This window comes from Sesamum indicum, linkage group LG6 (genome assembly GCF_026168435.1).
Source record: "Sesamum indicum cultivar Baizhima isolate 11 linkage group LG6, ASM2616843v1, whole genome shotgun sequence".
Taxonomy (NCBI): Eukaryota; Viridiplantae; Streptophyta; class Magnoliopsida; order Lamiales; family Pedaliaceae; genus Sesamum; species Sesamum indicum.
Genome location: NC_142662.1, coordinates 21,250,966 through 21,273,459, shown reverse-complemented (window position 1 = coordinate 21,273,459; position 22,494 = coordinate 21,250,966). Strand labels below are relative to the sequence as shown.

General features: G+C 34.0%; 2 protein-coding genes across 6 annotated transcripts; one reads left to right on the top strand and one right to left on the bottom strand.

Annotated features, from left to right (window-relative positions):
* Positions 1-153: 153 nt before the first annotated feature.
* WNK4 (WNK family serine/threonine-protein kinase 4) lies at positions 154-4,667 on the top strand. 5 transcript variants are annotated; one of them, XM_088881669.1, is made up of 8 exons: positions 154-394; positions 557-1,105; positions 1,597-1,862; positions 2,430-2,653; positions 2,827-2,984; positions 3,070-3,382; positions 3,511-3,834; positions 4,027-4,667. In XM_088881669.1, the coding sequence occupies exons 2-8, from the start codon at positions 1,013-1,015 to the stop codon at positions 4,455-4,457; spliced, it is 1,809 nt and encodes a 602-aa protein (XP_088737795.1). In that variant the 5' UTR covers positions 154-394; positions 557-1,012; the 3' UTR covers positions 4,458-4,667. The 5 variants fall into 5 exon arrangements, with proteins under 5 accessions (XP_088737795.1, XP_088737794.1, XP_088737793.1 ...); XM_088881668.1 differs by having other exon boundaries at positions 155-394; positions 998-1,105; positions 3,949-4,667; XM_088881667.1 differs by having other exon boundaries at positions 155-394; positions 611-1,105; positions 3,949-4,667.
* A 15,957-nt stretch (positions 4,668-20,624) lies between these two features.
* LOC105163903 (transcription repressor OFP1) lies at positions 20,625-22,073 on the bottom strand. Its single transcript, XM_011082428.3, has one exon. It carries the CDS (start codon positions 21,767-21,769, stop codon positions 20,762-20,764), a length of 1,008 nt encoding a protein of 335 aa, XP_011080730.1. The 5' UTR covers positions 21,770-22,073; the 3' UTR covers positions 20,625-20,761.
* Between the last annotated feature and the right edge of the window lie 421 nt (positions 22,074-22,494).

Here is a 22,494-nt window from a genome sequence, read left to right as displayed (position 1 = left end):
ATCCCAAGTTCCGTTTGTCCGCATAACGCCGTGGAAAGTTCAAAGTTCAAACACTACCGTCACACTGCCCACAAGTGACAACAAGCCGCCAACTCCGTTACGTACCCACAACTGTACAAATAGTTCAATCATCATGCGCCCACACAAACTTTTCCAATTCCTCTCTTTGATCTCCACACACATTTTGCTTCCCTTCATCACTTTAAATTACATTCTTGTCCCTAATAAACTTGAGATTGTCACAAGTAGCAACCTTAATTTCGTTCTGTGTCACACTTTCTTGTCTTAAGGAGACGAAGGACGATCGGTTCAGCAATTCTTGTAATGAAAATCAAGTCTTATAGCGAGTTTCTTGTTTGATCACGACAGCAAAAGTTGAATTTTCTTGATTATGGTATGTTTTTTTTTTCTTATATACATTATCCGTTCTAATTATAATGTATATGATGAGCATTAATGAAAATAATATCATTATTTTTTAATTTTTGTGATGCATGTGAACTTAGAACTCATGAAACATCTCAACATATCAGGTGAATCTTTTTTTCTTTTGCAGCAATAAGAATAATGAAGCTTCCTCATACAACTTATTACCACTGTATAAATATAGGTTATATCAAATCCTGGCTGCCCCTTTTCATCAATCAAATGGGCTGCAAAGACTTGTGATTTTGAGCTAGTCTTGAAGTTTGTGGGCGGCATGGATTTGATTGACAGTTCCACCTTCTTTTGTCACTTTTTCTTGCATATTTCTTCATGGAAACTATGAAGAAAATCCAGCTTCTTAGATGCCTCTCTCTCTCTCTCTCTCTCTCTCTCTCTCTATCTCTCTCTCTCTCTTCTTTTCGTTTTTAAGATGAAATAAATATATCTGCTTTTGATATATATATATATATATATATATATAATAAATATTCAACCAAGTTCTTGCAGTTGTGCAGAGTATATACTCTGCTCCTATGATTGCATAAATTTAAGGAACTGTTCATTTCTGCAGAATTTTTAAGCAAACATGTATAAGGTGAGGTTTGGAGAGGAGGTGTTTGATGAATCGACTGAGGAGGCTGGATACGTTGAAACTGACCCAACCGGTCGATATGGCCGAGTAAGTTGATTGTTGCTTGACTTTTTTGGGTTTCTTTTTCCATTTCATTTTTTCATATTTTGAGTTCTTGATATATACAACCATGGATATGTATGTATAGTCAAGTTTGATCTTACGAGCTCTGGAATGATGGCATGCATCTCTGGCTCTTGGTTTCAATAATTGAGTATTTAAACACTTTGGAATCAAGTTTGTAATTGACTGATTCTTGAAATGGGAAAAAAGATTAAAAGAAATTATGGGTTCTGCCTTCTATCCTCAATTTTTCCATTTTTTGGGGGTTGGGGTGGGGTGGAGTGGAGACGTTTTATGTGAATTTTGTGTGTGTGTGTGTAGATTTTGGCCAACCTGAATAGGCCTGAGGGATGTTCCATTGTTGAAATGAATGTTTTCTTGAGTTGGTTAATTGAGTAGTAAGTTGGTGGTTGTTTGCTCTGATTACATAATGAAAGAACTGTTGTTGTTTTTCTGTTAATACTAATGATTGACAGTTTGAGGAAGTTCTGGGGAAGGGCGCGATGAAAACGGTATACAAGGCGATCGATGAGGTGCTTGGGCTAGAAGTAGCATGGAACCAAGTGAGGCTAGTCGACTTGCTTCAATCTCCAGACGACTTGCAACGGCTCTACTCAGAGGTTCACCTCCTCAGCACCCTCAATCACAACTCAATCATCCGGTTCTATACTTCTTGGATCGACGTAGAAAACAGAACTTTCAATTTTATTACTGAAATGTTCTCTTCCGGCACTCTCAGAGAGTAAATTCTCCCTCCCAACTGCTATCTCGATAACAAGACCTTACTATGGTCTACATGCTTCTCTGTATGAGTAGTTTAGAGTTATATTGCCTTACGTTCGAGGTTGACTTAAAAAATTTACTTAACGAGGATATCCATCTCGAGTACAGATGTCTATAATTTAAAATGTTGAAGAAGTCATTCTTGAGGGGATATTTGAGTTAGGTATACCTAAGCTTGTAAAAATATTATAAGAATAGTACTTTTCTGTATATTCATTGAACTTGATACATTATCTGGTCAACATGAAAAAATCTATTTTGTGGGCAGCTACTGGAAAGCTAAATAAAGATGAGCTATGATGATAGACATGCTCCAAAAGAGTTCAATAGTCGGACCCTGTTGATCGATATTAGTGGAATTGAAATCACCGTCGGTTTGGTTTTTAGATCCCCATGATGTTTGGAAAGGCAAAATTTACTGAACCAACTTGTCTGGTTGCAGTTCCTTTACATATAGAAAAGCAAATAATATACTTCCGTTACATCTAATCCAAAATTTTATACTTCTTGATATGATTTAATGCAGATACAGAGCTAAGTATAAGCGAGTGAATATTCGAGCTATAAAGATATGGGCTCGCCAAATACTTGAAGGTCTTGTGTATCTGCATGGTCATGATCCTCCAGTGATACATAGAGACCTTAAGTGCGATAACATATTTGTTAACGGCCACCACGGGCAAGTGAAGATTGGTGACCTTGGTCTGGCAGCAATTCTACGAGGGTCTCACAGAGCACATAGTGTTATAGGTATATTTTATATGGTTGCTCATCATTCAATATATTCCATGAATATAAATAAACAATCTGATCGTTACTGGCATGCCCGTTAGTAACTAGTTTACAGTTTCTACTGATCTTTTCATGAATAAGCTATCTGGTCGTCTTCAGAAACTATTATATTTTGGTTTTAAATTTTATAGGCACACCAGAGTTCATGGCGCCAGAGTTGTATGAAGAAAACTACGATGAACTTGTTGATGTGTACTCATTCGGGATGTGTGTTCTGGAGATGATTACTTCTGAATATCCCTACAGCGAATGCACCAACCCCGCTCAGATATACAAGAAAGTGACATCAGTAAGATCGCATATTACAGTTTCCATGAAATAATGTAAAAACTGATCAGAACTGAATTTTCATGCTACGTAACGTTCTGTTTAAGGGTAAAAAACCAAGGGCATTTTACAAAGTTCAAGACTTGGATGCACAACGGTTCATTGGAAAATGCTTAGAGTCTGCGTCGAAGAGATTATCCGCGAAAGAACTAATGCATGATCCGTTCCTTGCTATTGATCATTCGGATGACCATCCAGATTCGTATATCGAGAACCAAAAGCCTTTGCTCAATGATTGTATTGAACTTGAGCGTCTGCAGTTCAATGACGATGTTCCTCGGACTAATATGACTATTACAGGGACATTAAACCCTGAGGATGGTACCATTTTCCTGAAAGTGCAAATAGCAGATAAACAAGGTAGCTCTTAGTCGTCATGTCCTCGAGTTACTCATCATGTCATTCATTTTCAATGCTGGTCATGAGCGGAAAACCAAGAAACTGCTACCAGAGATTCTTGCAGCTAATGATTTTATCTCTGTTTCCAGGTGCTGTCAGAAATGTTTTCTTTCCCTTTGATATTGTCAGTGATACCCCCATTGATGTTGCAAACGAAATGGTGAAGGAGCTGGAGATAACAGACTGGCGACCATCTGAAATTGCGAATATGATTGACGGGGAGATATCTGGCCTTGTTCCAGATTGGAAGCCGGATAACCCTCAGTCGTCTCACTTCCATGTACTAAATTATCAAGAAGATGACGATCACCATAATCTTTTCTCTCCGTCTTCCTCGTCCCAAGTGTCAGTCTTGGGTTCAATCACATCTCATAGGATCAACACAAGACCTCACACCAGTCATTGGGTACAAGGTAATTTTCTTGCAAATTTAGCAATTTTGCCAATATTTTCTGATGGTGAAGCACTTTTTCCAAAACATGTGGTCAAGATATTAATCAAGAACAGCCCCTCCCCCCCCCCCCCAGGTGACTTGTTTGATGACACCAGCTCGCAGAGCTCATTGTATTCTGAGAAGTATTCCAACTGGACTTACTACTCTGCAGATGAACATGACCCTCTGAGCCCAAAAAGACATGGACAGGCTGCTAACGAAGATATTCTAAGCCCGTCAAGATTCTATCCTGGAGAAAATTCAGTCACAGCACAACATCTTGCTAAACTTTGCCACCATCAAAGCAAGGATATGATAGAACCAAGAGAAGGTTCCACTTCTAGAAACAGGAGCAAGATTGAAATCCCGAGATTGACAAGGAACCGTTCTCTGGTAGATACACGAAGCCAATTGCTGCATCGTTCGCTAGTTGAGGAGGTTAATAGAAGACGACTATTCAACACAGTTGGTGCTGTAGAAAATATTGGGTTTCAATCTCCCTATGAAGTCTCCAGTAAGACCACACGGGGAAAGAATGGTGCTTGTTATGTGAGATCAACAAGTCATCCTAAACGGCAAGACCAGAGAGCAAGAAGGGGTTAGTGTTTTCGTCTCTTTGGGATTTGATCCATCAATCCAAATACAATGTAAAATTTTGGTGCATTCCCAAGTTCCAGATGTAAATATGAGTAAATGGGTTGCGCAGCAAAGTGTTGTGTGCAATGCTCCTCTCCAGGGACCGTAAGTATGAGTCTCATAACAATTGTACCATTCCTGAATAAAAAATTGTGTAAATTACGCCCTTTACAAGTACACCCGTGTGGTAAGGAGGTGGGGTGAGTTGAAGTCTAGTTCTAAGCTCTGGCATAGGAACAGAATCTTTAGGTTTCGCTACTCGTGGCTCAGCTTCCTCCCTTACATTCAACCCCAGCTATGTATATAGATTGCTCTTGTGAAACGTCGTCTAATATCAGGATATAGGTTATGACATTGATCCTCATTCTCCGATCAAAACATGAGGACTAGGAATATTTTCACTAGTCGGGGTCGCTTTCAGCTCGTCTTTGAAGTGACTCCAAATCATCTGATATGTTTGGGAATATGACTTCTGATAGGTTTGGAATCTAATCAATCTTTCCCCTTTAGAACCCGTCAAAATCCGTCCAGTTCGATTTATATGATAAAACCCGTCTCGATCAAACCCAGTGTGAATCGATCAATACCCGCTAAAATTGGTCAAAATTGGCAAAAATTCGACCAAATCGGTTTTCACTTAAAAAAATAACTGAAAGTTGAGTAGAGATGAAGAAGGGAAAAATGGAGTGCAACCTTCTTCAAATGGAGGGAGAATGTTATCATTGTAGAAAAGTTAATTGAATTAATTATAATTATTAATTAAATTGTGTCAATTATTGCTATATAAAAATTATATAAATATGAATTCGTAAAATATTATAATTGTCTTGAATTAGATTGAGTTTGTGTATTTCTGATTAAATTATTGGTGGGAGATTTATTGGGTTATATATGTGTATATAAATTATAATATGAATCAATCGATTTTTTGAATTCGGTCCAACCGATGAGACTAGTGACCTAGTAATCCAATAATTTGACCATTCCGATCTCCAATCTGGGTCTGAAAACATTGCTTTAAACCTTATTGGGAAAACAAATTGGTATTGCTTATTTTCAATGTTCTTCAAAGTTAATTGATTAAAATTGAAATACAAGAATGATTACTATGATGTATGTGGTGAGGGATAACATCAGTTTTTGTACCTAAATTGTACTATTTTTTCAGTTTTGATACTACAATTTTAAAAAATTTGCTTTTATTACCTCAAGTTTCGGACAATGATCAGTCTTAGTCTTTTGTTGGAGTTTGGAGGGATTTATGATAATTTTTACCCTTTTGAGACTTTAAAAAGTTCATTTTAGTCCTTCTGTTACTTTATGTGTATAACTCACACCTTGTTCATCTAAAATGGTATAAGAGACTAAGTTTATTAAAAAAATATTTGTTTATATTATATATTGATATTTTAATCTCTAATTGAGGAGATTTTTTAAAGTATGAAATCGAACGAAAGTTCAAGTTACATTGGCAATAGGGAATATTTCCAAATGTTGGAAATATAGAGAAGGAATTTTCCAGAAGAATAAAGAGAGGAATGCTTGCGAAGTTACTAGTTCCGAGAGATATACCAGGGAATGCAGTGAGATGCCTACATGCCACCGAGGTCCATGGTAGAATACTAGCCATGAGAAAGTCAAATCAATGTTAAATATAAATTTTCATTCAATTTTTTTTTTGTTAATATTTGCAAATTTAGTAAATTGTGACTGACGAACGGACTTATTTATTAGACGGGAGTAAACATCAGGGGTGGTAAATATAATTTTTCAAGACCACATGGAATGTACGTGTAATTACATTAAATCTCATGAAAAGGAAATATAATTATTCTAAATAAATAAATAAATAGTATGTGAAGGTGGAATAATTAGGTTGTTAATTAACAAATACAAGACATGCTTTTAATATTATTAGTTACTATTAAACCCTGGTGGGGATCAATGACTTTGTCTTTGTTATATTATAAATTCCTAGGTTAGCACATCCACGTTCTCTTTCTTCTTTTCTTTTTCCCCCTTGTTGGGGATTTGAATTTTTTTTGTCCTTTTTAAAGTAAAATTGAAACTCCATAAATAAGTTTGAGTCTCACCGTATATATGAGTATTTATCTCACTTTATACAAGTATTTTATTACGAAAGTTTATTGGGCCAAATAGATATCATGGGGATGGACTAATTATTGTTTTTTAAGAGGCGTCACTAATTGATGAGCTTAGTTACCAGAATCAAAATTTTAAAATTTTGGGTACCAAAATCAAAATTTTAAAACTTTGGGTACCAACGCTAAAGTGGGGTTATGGTTAGGATAGTAAAATTGAATTATTCCATTTTTAAAGTATTGGGGGTAAATTTTACAAAGAGTAAAGTACAAAAAAGTAAAGTGTGTCTATTTGTTAATAGTTTTACAAAGAGTAAAGTGTGGCTTAATAGGGATTATCCTATTCAAGGGGGAAAAAACTTTAAAAGTAATACTGACAGCCAGACCATGTTATATTTTGGATAATGTGTAATTTACCTCCTGTGCAAGGAAAAAAAGACCCTATAAGAGAAATAATAATTTATCCTTTTGTCTTTTAGAAATAGAGTGAAAAGAAACCCATAAAAATTGTGGTACTATACACGCTCTTGTCGTGCTATTTTCACTTGATTTTGAGCATTTAAAATATTATTTATATATATAAAATGTCATATTTATTTATATATGAATATTAATTTATATATAAAATATATACACATATATATAAAATAATATTTTTTTCCCTTTTTCTTCCTCAACCCGCCGTAGCTCTGCATCCCTTCGCCACTCCACCTCCTCCGCCCCTTTGTGGATCCACTTGGCCTCCCCCTCCCCTCACTGATGACTGATCTGCCTCTCCTCCCCCTTTTCAGATCTGTCGCACTTTCTCCCTCCTTCTAGTTTTGCCCTTGCCTATCCCCTCACCCCCCCTGTCGATCTCTCTCCCCCTTCCCCGTTAGTCATTGTTGTTGGAAAATAAAAGACTGTACCGTAGAAAATCATTGCCTTGAAAGTAAAATTTCGGTACTACCGTGGTGCAGATAGTATAAACCGATTGCATCCCAAGGTTAACATAGCTATTACTTTCTTACACATGCACTCGTGGAAGAAAGCTTGGAACAACGAACAAAATATAAAACTCAGAAGTGAAAGAAGAGAAATGAGCTAGAAGAGAAGAGACTCTCAAATTTTGGTGTGTAAAATGAAATGAGCTTACCCCTATTTATAGAGCCATACCTAAGTAGTTGGAAAAAATGAGACTCTATCCCATCCACAAAACTTCAATGAATTTATTTTGATATTTTAAAATCAAAAAAATGATTTAGGAGTCTTAGGAATTAGGAGTCTAAAAACCCATTAGTCATTCTCCAACAATTGCCACCTCACCCTCTCCCCTCACCACAACCTCTGTCATCGCCGTCTTATCTCTATGTATATATAGGTATATATATAATGTATCTGGATTGTATTTATATACATATATATTACATATATAATTTTAACTTTAATTTATATATTTAAAAATTTTAAACCGTTGATTTAAAGTAAATAAAGTCCACACATTGATCGACTAATTAAATTTTTATCTTAGATTTAAATTAAATCCAACAATTTTTAGACAAGGTTATAAATATAATTTTATATTTAAAAATAAACAAAAACAAAAAAATAAGAAAATGCGCATGAAGCACATGAACTCGCTTGAGGGGAATTTTTTGCTCCATTTTCAAGAACACAAAGAGGTAAAAAATTGTTACTTTTTCTTTCACATGACGATTGTGTTCCTCTTTCTTTAATTAATACAAGGGGTAAATTTTATTTCTACCCATTATATTTTATTTAACTCAAATCCAAGCCTAGACCTATTTAAAATTAACAAGTATAACAAACACAGTCTACGATATTACTAATTAAATGTATCGACATAGTATACAGAAGACCAATAAGGGCTTGTTTACTTCTCCACATGGGATTAAGGTACTAAATATTAATTTGTGATTGTATTTATGATTGGTTGTGAATTGACCAATTAGTAAGTTGTTTACTAACTTAGGATATAATGCATAGTTATATTTAATATCACAATAATGAAACAAAACTTGTTAAAAATTAGTAGACGAGATTTGATGGAAGTTCAAAATTTTATCAAAAAAATAAATCTAAAATTGTATTGAAACTAAGGATACTCAAACCAATCAATTTCCAACCCGACCCATATCTGACTCATACATTTGAATCCAGTTTGGACCAATCCAATCCACCCATTTACCACCTCTAGGGCCACCATTCTTTGCAAAATTTTATCATTTTGGTTACTATTCAAGAGTTTCTTAGTTAATTTTCATATTTTCTTTTGTGATTAATGTCATTTGGACATGATATGTTACTAGATTATTGCTAGAATATTAGAATAATTTTGGACTGAATTTTACAGCTTTATAAAATAGTCCAAAAATTAACCGGTTCTGCAACACGTTTGGCCAAGATTAAAATTCTTTCTTTTAAATACTTACAAATTCTTTGGTGGAAATTCATTGGAAAGTAAATTACTTTATTCAACACCTAATTCTAACGACTTCCTCAAATAATTCTCCCAAAATCATTTTGAATAAGAAAACATCACCAAAATCACAAAAAAATTTCTATGTTGTTACATTTTGATTTTCCCCTCTTGTTTCTTCACGTGCTTCCATTCCTATTTATTCCATTGTTTCTTGTCTAGATCTAGTGTTATAGCTTCTACGAATCTTCCCTTTTCAAACCTTTTGCTGGTGAATGCATACACACTTGACAGGCTATCAATCTATACATCTTGCCCCTATAACGTAGGGATTGGGCTGCCCTCCTTTTCCTGATTTGGAAACGCCTTATTGCTCCCATCATCATCAATAATTCTCTTCAGGTATATTATATTGGCATTTTCAAAATTAGATCGAATACAGAAACACTTTATAGTGTTTGTAAAATTATAAGTACGTATATTAATATTTAGGTGTAATATAAATATACGCCTTATTTAATAATAAAATTTTACATATAAGTACATCAAAAACTGCACAACAATTATCTATTATTACTTCAGCTGATAAGGAAATTAAAATATTTTGGCGTGAGAGTCGCGACAAAGGCCACTACAAAAAATAATGTCATCAGCAACAACGCGGAATTCCTTGTAAAGTATATTTACTTGACAATTAGCTGATCGAATTTTTTTTTTTATTGATTTTGCTTGAAATTTTATTAATTAAAGTATCTAAGATATGTTAACAAGGAAATAACCTCTGTTCTAACAGTGTTTCCTCCTCCTCCTCCTCCTCTTCTTCTTCTTCTTTCTTTTTTGGATAGATTATGTTCACAATTCTACTTGAAATTAGGTCCATACAGAATCCTTTACAAAATTATGGGTACAACACTTTAAGGATGTTTTATTTATATAAACTTTTGCAATTGAATAAAATATTTATTTGTAATTACAAATACAACTTTACTCACTACAAGAGAATTATTCAATAGCAACAAAAAAAAAAAAAAATATAGCGTCGAAATAATTAGTAAGTAAAATTTTCGTTACTAATCACTATTATCTAATCCAAGAAATTTACTTACTAATGAATTTAGCAAGGGGAATTTAGCGACGAACTATTTAAAAGATATATTAAATAATATTGAGTTTTTTGTAATTATTGATCATCTTTTTTATAGTGAATAGTATAATTATAATTTTATAAATAATAGAAAATATTTGTAGATTGATCTTTGTTATTGCATTTTGGTTGGGCAAAGGTGACGAATCATGAAGCAAAGAAGCTTTCCAAAATATTCTTGTCTTGTCAGTGAATAGGGCAATCATCCATTAATTAACAGACGGTGGGAAATGGAGATTTGATCGATGATAATAATTGAGATCCTTTTCCACTCTTTCCTGTCCATTTTTAGGAATTGAAATTGAGGTGTGATAGCTGCCCACACCATCGAAATATGTAGGGTTTTTTGCTCCATGCATGTCGGATTATTGCTACGTCAATTATTTCAACTTGTCTGCAAATCTTTAGTAGTAAATTTGACATAAATTTTGTTCAAACTAAAAATTATCATTGAATATTAAGAATGGCGTTCGAGTTTGGTTTGATTGTTAATCAAATCGAGTTCAAACAAGTGTCATACATATGAATAGAATGCGAGCAGAATTCAGATATTTCTGAGCATATTTTATTAAAAATGTAAATACTCTCGAAATTTACGTATGTTTGGCTGGAAACAAAAATATATGATGAAAAATCAGTCATTATTGGCTTAGTTTAATTTTTTTCCACTTCATTATTAAAGAGTGGACTCAGTCTCCAAACATTATGATAGCTTAATAATTTAATAAATCATGTTAAAGCCTGATATAAGTAAACTAAGCAAAGTCATAAAACTTGTAATTATTGAGAATAATGCAAACACAGCACACAAATCTATACTATTTATTAAGAGGAGACCCCATAATTACTTAGAATTAATTTGGTCCATCGGCATAATGTGAATGGATTAAACTACCCTCATGTATATTATTTTTTTATAAAATATTCATCACTTTAAAAGATTAGATTTATCAATAATCTTTTTTTCGTCTTCAAATCAAATTTATTTTATCGATTTTAATCAGCTATCAATTTAATTCTTAAATAAATGAAATAAAATTTAAAACTATGTACGCGCATCAAGTGTGTTCCTAGTGCTAACATATATATATATATATATATATATATATATGTATTACTAATGCATGGCCATGATGTTTTAAAGCATGGCTTGTCAATTTGTAATATGTGGACATATTATAATTCTAATTTTGCATGTCCACTAACTTGTGTCCTTGGAAAACTTTGAGGTGGATCCTACGTACCTCAATTATCATGTTCTTGCAACCTTTTACTAAAGTCTCCACTTTTCTTACTTTGTTTTGTTTCCTTGTCCAACCTAGAATTTGTAGTTCAATACTTTTGGGCATAAATGATCATATATAAATAGTAATAGGGAAAATTGCATCTTTCGTCATATAATTTTGAGGTGGTAATTTTGGTTCACTCCGATTTGAATTTTATGTTTGAGGATAATAATTTGAAACAAGTAGCACATTTCAATTTTTGAAAGATAAAAATTATTGTACTTAGTTAATAAATACTTTTTAGCGGCAACTTTAAAATTATCATTTGATATTTTTATCATTGATATTGCATTTTGTTATTTTGACCAAAAAGTTTAAAATATTAATTTTGCCTTAGTGGGACCTTTTCACTTGGCCCTAGGCTAGAGAAATTTTTTGTTGGTGGCCATTAATTATTTTACAAAATGGTAGGAAGTAGAGCCCCTTGCATGAAACACTGAGCGGGAGGTTATGAAATTTATATGAAAGAATATCATTTTTTGCTATGGGTTCTCTCGAGAAATAATTTTAGTCCATAGTTGATCATTTCAAGGGCATAAAATATAAGATTGGTGCAAAGTTTACACATCAGGCAAAGATTCACCTCTCTAGCTAAATTGCAAGCCAATGGGCAATAGAAGTCACCAATCGCATATTAATACAAGAGATCAAGAGGAGGATGGAAATAATTGGGCAAAAAAGTTAACCAGTATCTTTTGAGCTTACGGAACCACCCCAAGGGCCTCCATGGCAGAAAGCCATTTACCTTAGTATATGGGATAGAAGCTATCATCCCTGTAGTAATAGGGATGCGCTCTCACGGAATCATACACTACTCGGAAGAGAGTAACACTAACCTTTTCAGGGAAAATTTAGACCTTATTGAAAACTTTCGAGAAAAGGATTTTTCTCAAATGCGACGATACAAAAGTATGATAATCAATGCTCACAAAAAAATGGGTAAAATCCCAAAATTTCCAAATACGAGATTTGGTACTTCGAAAGGTGGATGCTCAGATACCAATTGGAATATTACACCCTAATTTGGAAGGACCACATAAAGTCACTGAAGTAGAGGGACACGAGGCTTATGAGTTAGAACATGGGGAATAATGCCCCCTGTCTAGATCATGGAACGTACATAACCTCAAGTGATTTTACGATTGAACCAGGCACACATCCTCCTCAAAAAATAAGTCCTGCCCCCAATTAGGCATCCTTGTTAGAAATAACCTGCCTCCCAGACGGGGACCTCTCCAGAACAAATGTTTAACAAGAACAAGCTTGTCTCAGAAAGGCTCCCTTCTAAACAAACATTGCCCTACAAAAGTAATCCCCCCGGAAAGCTTTAATGAGTAAGACAGATAGTTTCCATAAGATTCTTCACTTAGAACAAAAAATTTCTTATTTCTATACTAGCAAATTAAGACCCTGTCGCTTGACAGGCATTGCTTGAAAAATAAGCGCTGCTAGGCAACAGGCACATTATCTTTAAAAAAGCCCTAAACAGACATGATTATCATACCAAATCCTTGTTTGTAATAGGCACCCACATTCTTTCTCTCTTTTAAATATCTTCACTCACCATAGTAGATGGTCAATTAAAGGGGAGTTATGCTTCAAATTGAAAAAAATACGCAGGAACATGTAACTCTGCCTTACTTCTTGTAAATATTTGTCCAACATTTCATCCCACAACAGGATAAGTAAAAAAGCGTAAGGATGAAAAAAATAAAAAAAGCGCATAACAAAATAGGGTAAAGGCAACTAGCCTTCAAGTCAAATATACAAAATTACAAATGAAATGCATAGAAGATTGTCTAAAAACTCAGGGGGAGTGTGGTATATTATTTCTCTTGCTCTATAGACGGGGTCTTCTCTTCACTCTTGGTTAGCTCTTGCCCCGATAGAGGGGGAGTCGTTGGTTCCTCTAAGAGGCGGGAGCAGTGTCGAAGGTAGGGATTGGGGGCTCCTCTTCTGAGGCGTCCACCTCCATGGCTCAAGGTAGGTTGGTAGGAGGAGGGGTCCACGCCTATGCTATGACTGTCCTAAGAGGTGGTTCAAATTATCATTCGAAATAAAAAAATCCAGCTATATCATTCAACAAGTGGAAAATCTAATTAAGATGGTTGAAAGTCAAGAAACCTTATTACCTAAATCCTTCCGGGGGGGAGGGGGGGGACTCAACATCCATAGTCGGAGGGGCTATAAAGGGATGAGGGCTCTATCCAAGGTCACCTCAAAGCTTAGAAAGGATACCTCCTCTTCCTTCGGAGATACCCGTGCGCTACAAACTGTTCCTAGCAATCCTAGAAGTTGTACATCATAAATGACCCAGCTATCTTCGCCCTCTCCCTAAAAATTTCAGACTTGTTATATTCAGGGAAGTAGCTTTGTTAGTATGACTCCAGATACCTCTAACCCTCACCAAAATTGGGGAAGTCCAGCCGGGCTCGCTCAGCTGCTTTCAACAGTACCTCTAATTATGTCTTAGTGAGGGCTAGGAGCTCCTGTAACTTAAAAGCATACTAACACTTCCCCATGTCTTCTTTGTTTGCCTCCCTTAGTTCGATATTTTTAGTTAACAAAAGTTCCACCCTGTTTTCCAGGTTCCTCCTCTAACTAATCGCTAAGAGGGGAGGTGTTGCCTGCAAACAAGACAAGATTTCCCCTAGCATCACCCCTTCTATAAAAACAAAATAAAAGAGTTAGAAACAAGCTTAGCCAACCTCAAAATATGGGAAAAAATACAAATCATCTTACCTTAGCAACACGGCAAGACAACATCTATCTAGATTTTCTTTGGTAAGGGAGGATAAGGAACGTTTATCTCCAAAGGTAGGCACCCCTTCAAGATTTCAGCAATGATACCCGGCCCTCATTCCCTCTCAATCACAAGAGGCTGGCGCGTATAAATGCCCCAGTTGCTTGTAAGATATTGGCGCGAGGGAGAGGGTGGCCCGCATCCCGAGGAGGCAAAGGAAGAAAGGGAGGCATGGTTGCAGACTGCATGGACACTTATAAGGGGGCCCTAGGATAAGGATGGTGAGGAGCTCCCTTAAGCCCTCTTCGAAGATCCCCGTAGGGTTGCAGATGTTGGCATTTCCCCTGGGAATTACTAGAAGCAGGAGTCCCCCTAGAAGCCTGGGAGGAAGGGGTAGCTGTTGATCGCTTTCCTGGGTTGCCCAAAGCATAATTTCTCAACAGTTTATTGTACATGATTTTTTCTACAAAATAAAAAATAAATAAATTCAATCAACATGATTGACACACATAAAAGGTAAAGTTCAGTTTGCCAATGTTAAATACACAAGAGGTCTTCCAAAGGGGCTGCTTTGGGGTTTAACCCGAAATGAGAGGGAAGTCTCTCATCTAATAGACCCTGACAGTCATGGGGGTGGTCATTTAGCTCCTCCAACAAGAAAGAGATGCTGCTAAGTAAGAAGGTGATTAGAAGAGGAAGCAGTTACCCACATTCATGCCAAGTAACTGCCTCATTTTAGGCAGTCACCCAGAAAGTGTGTTACTTGAGAGGCAATTACCACTTAACACCCAATAAAGCACACACCCCAAATCAGGCTAAGCTTCAGCCATCAAATCGAATCTGACATAACAGTTACCAAAATTGATGGGGTTGTCTCCCTTTTCCTTCGCTAGGAAGGACGCTCTCGCAAAAGACTTTCCGAAAACGAGACAAAGGCATCCCTACCAAAAATCTTTACTCTAAATAGGACTAAGTGAATAATTACCCCAATTCACATCCCCCATACAAGAGCCTAACACAAACTAATGAAGCAAGAAGCCTGAAAAGGACCAGGAAGGCACCCACTCAGCTAGGTCCAATGGGGACGAAACCTAAAGGCGGAGTCTGTTGACCCAAGAAGGCATGAGCCCAAATGCAACGTCTGCTAGAAGGACGCTCGCCCAGGTGGCAGTAAATTTTGAAGAGGACAAGGATGCACACGTGGAGCACAACAAGGACCCGATGAGGCCCCACATGTGGTCAACCACCCCTACAAAATCGGGATATGATCAACAAGGCCCTGTCCCGCCTTGATCTCCAGCAATTAGGTCGGACTCCCATGCCTAATTCTGAGGAGATCTATCTACAACAACCACCTCTCCCAACTCCCTAGGGGACATGACTCCTCATTTGCTGGGGACTTCAGCTATAAGAGTAGGTTTGATCCTTACCCCTCAGGTCAAAGGTAACGATTATCCTACCTACACAAGAACTCATTCTAGCACAAGTTTTTACTTCAATTATCTTTATATCATAGCTCATTATCTCATTATTATATTTTTCTTTTCAAATTCTATTGCTCTAAAGTCGTATATTGACTTGGGCATCGAAGTTCTAATATTTCTTTTGTAGGTCCCGTTTCAGACTTATAAAAGAATTTGGCCCAAAAGATATAACGTCCACGAGCTTCATGAACGTGCAGCTTTTGCCCACATTAGTATTAAATCTTTAAAATTATTTGACGAACTCATATCAACTTTAGATGTAAATATTTGAAAAATAAATTGAGAAAGGATAAATCTAGATTAACATAATTATAGTGAAGATAAAGTAGTTGGAAATAAAATTGGAGTTATTTACAGAAAAGACAAAATCGCTAAAAACACCTCTAAGAGTGGTTCTAACTTTTAGCCAAAGGTACTATTGTATTAATAATCGTAGTACTAATAAAAATAAGAAAGCAATATATATGAAATATCATAACAAAATTAAAAGAGAAAAGAGACGACGTACATATTTAAAAGCTACTGTTATTATAATAAAATTCTAATTTTTATTAACTTTTATTATCTATCTATGTAAAATTACGTATAAAAAGTAGTTTATTGAATTTGAAAATATGTTCGGACATAATAAAATATGCATGAGTCCTTTTATTATAGACAGGTCACTTGCGGCATCAAATACAATATTAATTAAAAACACGTCGTACCTGATTACATATAATCTAATGTCATAGTTAATTTAATATAACATACATAATATGTTTCATTTTTTGAGTTTCGATGTATGCAAAAATTGCATTAATTTCCTTAATAATTTAGACATTGTACACTTTTAATTAGTTGTTTATTAGATTTTCGAATATAGTTTCAATACTTGAAAAAATTCTTAATTTAGTCATTCTATCAGCTTCCTTTATGAAACTAATGGAAATTATCATGTGCAAGTCATGTGGTCATTTTTTCTTAATTATGAAAAAATAACAGCTACTTGACTTATAATTGATTTTTTTTTTCGTTAATTAACTGCTGAAAATTGATAGAATAATTAAAAATGAGACATTTTTATAAGTTAAACTATTTTTGAAATTTTTGTCAACAATTGAATTGAAATACTAAGAGGGCGTTTGGCTAAGCTTATAAGCTTCTAAAAATATATTATAAGATGCTAGAGAGCTTATAAGCTCCAATAAAGTGTTTGGCAATATTTTTTTAAATAGTTTATAAGATTTCAAAATAAGATGTTTTTGATCTTATAAGCTTTTTAAAAAAAATTAATTTTCCTAACTTTTCTTGTAAGATCTTATAAGCTATACAAAATTAATATTTCATAAGACAAAACTATCACCATTCACACACTCCTCTCTCTCTCTCTCTCTCTCTCTCTCTCTCTCTCTCACACACACACACACACACACACACACACACTCTTTTTCTCTCCAAGATTAATTTTTTTTTTTACTATTTAATTTTTCTAACATTCAAAAAAGATATAGTACTCAACTATTTAATAATAAATTATTATAGTTAAATAAAAATAAGATTGATATGAAATTATATTTACTGAAAAATATAAATCCAAGACATTATAAATTATACAACTAGAAATAGTTATTCAATTAACAAAGAATATATAAACTATATATCTAAATTAATATTCAACTAGTATAAACGTACATATATATTATTTTTATTCAAAAGTTTAGGTCATAATTCATTATTTTTTTATTGTAAAAAGATTATCTCTTAAATTTTTATTTGGAACTAAACTAATATGTACTATTTATAAAAGCATTTTAAATTTGTTTAAAATAAAATATGTCAAAAAATAACAACTTATTTGATTCTAATAGTATCATGCCCAGTTTAGTCGTTTTACCAATAAAAGACCTTATTATGCCGAAACACCCTAACACCTTATAAGATATTTTCACATCTTATAAGTTTTAACATTTTATTTTATTCAAACACGTTTATTTTTAAAATAAGATCCAACATCTTATAAACTCCAAAAATATCTTATAAAATGTAGGAACTTATAAAATATTTTAAAAAAATTTAGCCAAACACCCTCTAAATTTTAAATTATGGGATGAAAAAATACAATCTTTCGTTAATGTATTATTGAGTCAGAATTTAAATTAATCAGAATATATTGCATGTTTTCTGGAAGAACTCACCAGAAAAAAATAAAAAAAAAATGAAAAGACAAATTAATGCGAGAACGGCAATCGGTGATGAAGTTTGTAAAAAGTCTCCTAACAACAGCGCAGATCGTCATATAATTATGTCATACTTCCATGCGGTCTTCAATCAATCCCAGAATTTGAGGATTCCTACGTAAGATTTTGACTCTATCATTCCAACGTCATTTTTTCTATCACATTTTTGTATTATATTAATATATAATTAATCTGTATTTTTTTGAATTAAAATTATATTAATATTAAATTATAATTTAAAAATATAGTTATAGTGAGATAATATCGATGTATAGCATAAATATGTGATTGAAGATCGTTTATATATATTAAACAATCTCTCAACACATAACTATATATGACCAGTACTTTTTCTTACATATTTTACAATAGATTCTTTGTATTTTTTATTTTTTGTTTGATATGAAAGCGATGAATTATAACTATTTAAAATAAATCGATTAGAATCATTCATATCGAATATCTATATCTGATAAAAACAACTACAATAATCATACCTGATTAACAATATCAGATAAATTACATGTAAATAACACCTACTATTACAATAAAAAGACAATACATACTATGTAGTGAAACAACATCCCACACATTGGTGGGTTCAAACTCATGACCTCTAAGGTATGAGGCCTCAAATTCGCCAACTAAATTAAACCTGATTGCCAGATTTTTTGCATCCTTTATATGTGCTTTCCCTAAATCAACTTTATTTAATGTTATTTCATTCCTAATTAGTTATGTATGTGTACAACAATATTTTGTGCAATATTTCGTGAGTATTTTTCACTTTTCCTTGGACAAGTTTAAGAAATAGGAATATAAGTAAATCGAGTAGAATTAGGGAAAACAAATTATATTTTGTTTAAAGAGCTTATAATTTAATAGAAAATAATTAGTCGGGTTTGAATAAATGTTTAATAATGATTTGAATGCAACTTTAATTACTCACGTAATTTGAGACTAATTTTTGTATTTTGACGCTGTAATTTTATAATATTTTGTAGTTGGCTTAGTATATATAAATAATTAATGGGTAATATTTTATCATAATTCATTGAGAATAATTTTAGACGAAACTAATATTAAGTAACAACAGGAGAACTATCCCAACCACACAAACATTAATTCTTGTAATTATCTTTCTTGTATGTATTCAAGAATTTGGTGTATATGTATTATTGTCCTCATAATCCTATGTCTTGCATGCCCCAATCGGACAAGAACTAGTGATTTTTGGGCATGCGTAATATGATGGATTTATGTGCAATAAATTACAAGAAATGAAATTTCTTCAATTAATTATATATAAAGAGAAAAGGGGTCCATTCTTTTTTGTGCATCAACAGCTAAAGCCCCTTCAACTGAATCATTATACTTTTACTTTGGACAACACCACAAAGTGGCTTTTCTACTGTACTTAGCCCTACATGCCTTATCCGCAAAGTACTTGTGTTTGCACTATCAAGAAATCCTGGCCCTCTCTTTGTTCTGAATGATATCAACCACTAAAATAAATAAATAAACTGAAAAATTAATGATTTCAAGAGGGCAAGAATAACAAGTTGTTGGTTCAGTAATAAACGAGCTAGCCAGACCCCAAGTTGGATTCTTGGCGTATGTATTTGAAACTGTATAGTTAGATTTATTGGGAGAGATTTAACTATTTCGGTTTCAGCCTGAGTAAAATTAGTTTCATCTTCAATGTGGGACGAGAACATTTACAGTAAAAAACAAGGAACAAAGAGAAAAAGGAAGGCAAGAATATATAACAGAGAAGAACAACAGTTTTTGCTTCCCTGCAGGATCTTCGGATCTGTCAGAAAGAATATAGAATGTAATAACTGAAGTGGTCTGAAAATTCCCTTCTTTGGAATGAATTATTCATTTCTGCAGACAGAAGAGAAGAAAAGAAAAAGAAAAGGTAATCCGTGAGAAAATGAAGTGGAAAAGCCTGTTGGGTTTTGCATTATGCTCAGAGGTTTGAATTACTTGGACCTAAAAGGGCAGCATGTACTGAAATCATTATTAAAGCTACATTCTTACATTCTATAAAATTATTACTCATTACCCAAATTATATATATTTTGATAGTATCAGTCCGTCATGTATTGGTGAAATTACAATAATACTTCTTTTGTGATTGATTTGAAATAATTAGATTTAACTGAAATAGAACTTTTTTTTACTAGCAATATAAGACGTCCACTGGACAGACAATATATATATATATAGATATACATGTTTAAATATATTTTTGATCTTGTAATTTTAGCATTTTGGTATTTTTATCTTTTATCTTTTTAGGATTGCAAAAGTTCTATAACTTCTTGACATTTCACGATTTTGGTCCTTTCGATGGTGGATTTTGCACAAATTGCTGGAATAAATCGTGTGCTACGTTATATATTTTCTTTTAAAAAACTTTCATCCATGTTGGTAAAAGTGAACCTATTAGAACAACAACCACAATTTAAGTGAACCACGTGAAGCACACATAATTATTCCGATGAATTTTGCAAAATCCAGTACGGAAAGGACCAAAATTGCAAAATATCAAAAAATTAGGGGACTCTTTTATAATTTTATAAAGATAAAGGATAAAACTGTCAAAATGTCAAAATTACAGAATTAAAAAAATATTTAAGCATATATAGATATATATATATAAGAGAGAGAGAGAGAGAGAGAGAGAGAGAGAGAGAGAGAGAGAGAGAAAATAATGAAAAAAGACATCACAGAGAAAAATATAAGTGTGGGTTAAACTTTTCTCATTCTACAAGTAATTACATTTATAAAATTACAGAGATAAATTATTATATATAACTATAAACTCAAAAATAGAAACAAAAAAATTATAATAATAAATATTTATAACTAGAAATTGGGTTCAGGCATGTTAAACCAGATTTGCTCAAAGGCCTTGATAATCAAACCATGATACTGATTCGAATTCAGGGAAAGGTAACAAGCAAGAAGCTCTTCCAGGTCCTTGGACGCCCTGATATTGTTCTCCAGAATCATTTCCATCATCGAGTCCCTGAAATCCCTCTCAGGATCAAAAGATGCCTTCACAATAGCAAAGCTGTCGGAGTAGAACAACCCTTTCTTCTCACTTTTCACACTTCTCCTTCCTCGGGTTTCGATTTTCTTGCCCCGGATCTTCACTCCCCCGGACCTGGAAACCGATTTCCGGGTTCTTGCCCTTCTCGTGTTTTTCGACCTGGAAAATTCAGTCGGTGAGTAATTCTTGGACTTGGGAGATCCTTCCGGTGGATTTCGACTTACGGGCTTGGTCAGAATGGGAGGCAGGTCTGGTTCTGATATCATGTTGAATTCGGTTACCCTGTCGATGTGGATGGAGCCACAGGAACTGTCGTCGACGTTGATGATGATATCAGTGGCTGAAGAACTCAGCTTACAGCTGCAGGAGCTCGACGACCACGACCTTAGCCCTTCATTTACGGACTGATCATGATGTGGGCCATCGTAGTCGGACTCCGATTCCAGAAAATCCCCGTCAGGAGAAGTAGGGCTGTCGAAGAAATCGACTTTTCCAGGCTCCTGGAAAATGCAGACAGAAGGGGCGACTTGCCCTGGAGACGGCATGTAAATGGTCTTTCTCTTGGCCCGTTTCTTCAACGATCTCCGCGGAGGATCCTGAGCTGGAAACTGAGTGTCAAAGAATTTGGGGTTCTTAGGAGAACTACCATAGAATTTCTCGATTCTGACGGATTCTTGGTACAAGGATTTTCGATGGTTTTGAGGCTGAGATGGCAACTTTTTCTTGGTGGGGTTTTGGGCTCTGGACTTGCTCATGTCTCTCAGCTTGTAAAACCAGGCGTTGGGCATCATGTCTGAGAGTCTGAACCTGTGGTTTCCCATGAGTTTCGATCTGCCTGAGAATTGAAGTCAAGATATCGATTTACGAGGAGGTTTTATAGTGAAAACAGACACATATTCAGCACATTCTTGTGTGAGAAATATACAACCTAAGATGAGAGCGAGTGATATAGATACATTTATAGGTTGATTTTAATATCAGAACATGATGTGGTTATTATCTCATTATGTGTAGGAAAACATGCATAAATAATTGGTAGGGGCCCTGATGAGAAGAGTGGCATGCATGGAGGAAAGTGGAGGCAGGAGGCCGGATTTGCTGCTGGCTTGCCCTTTAGTTTCCACACAAACCACATTTTATTTCACTTTCTTGTATGTTGTGGGCTAGGGATATATACGGATCTTTTTATCATATTTTTATCTTATATATTAAATATATGAATGATAAAATATATATTTTTTTAAATTAAAATTTATAAAATAAATTCAGTTGTAATTTAACTAAGAGTGAGTCGCATACGGTTTATATATGAACCGGTGTAGTAAATAAAAAAAGAAAAGATTAGCGTAAAAAAAGATAATTTTAATACTATCACTAATTAATTATTTATTTTTAGTGATATTTTTTTCATAATAATGGATTTTATTATTTATTTGCGAAAATGATTATTAGTAATATTTTATTACAAAGAAAGGTTGTCATTAAACGATCTAGGACAAAAATTATCATTAAAAATGTATGATTAATTGTATGATTTTTTTACTGA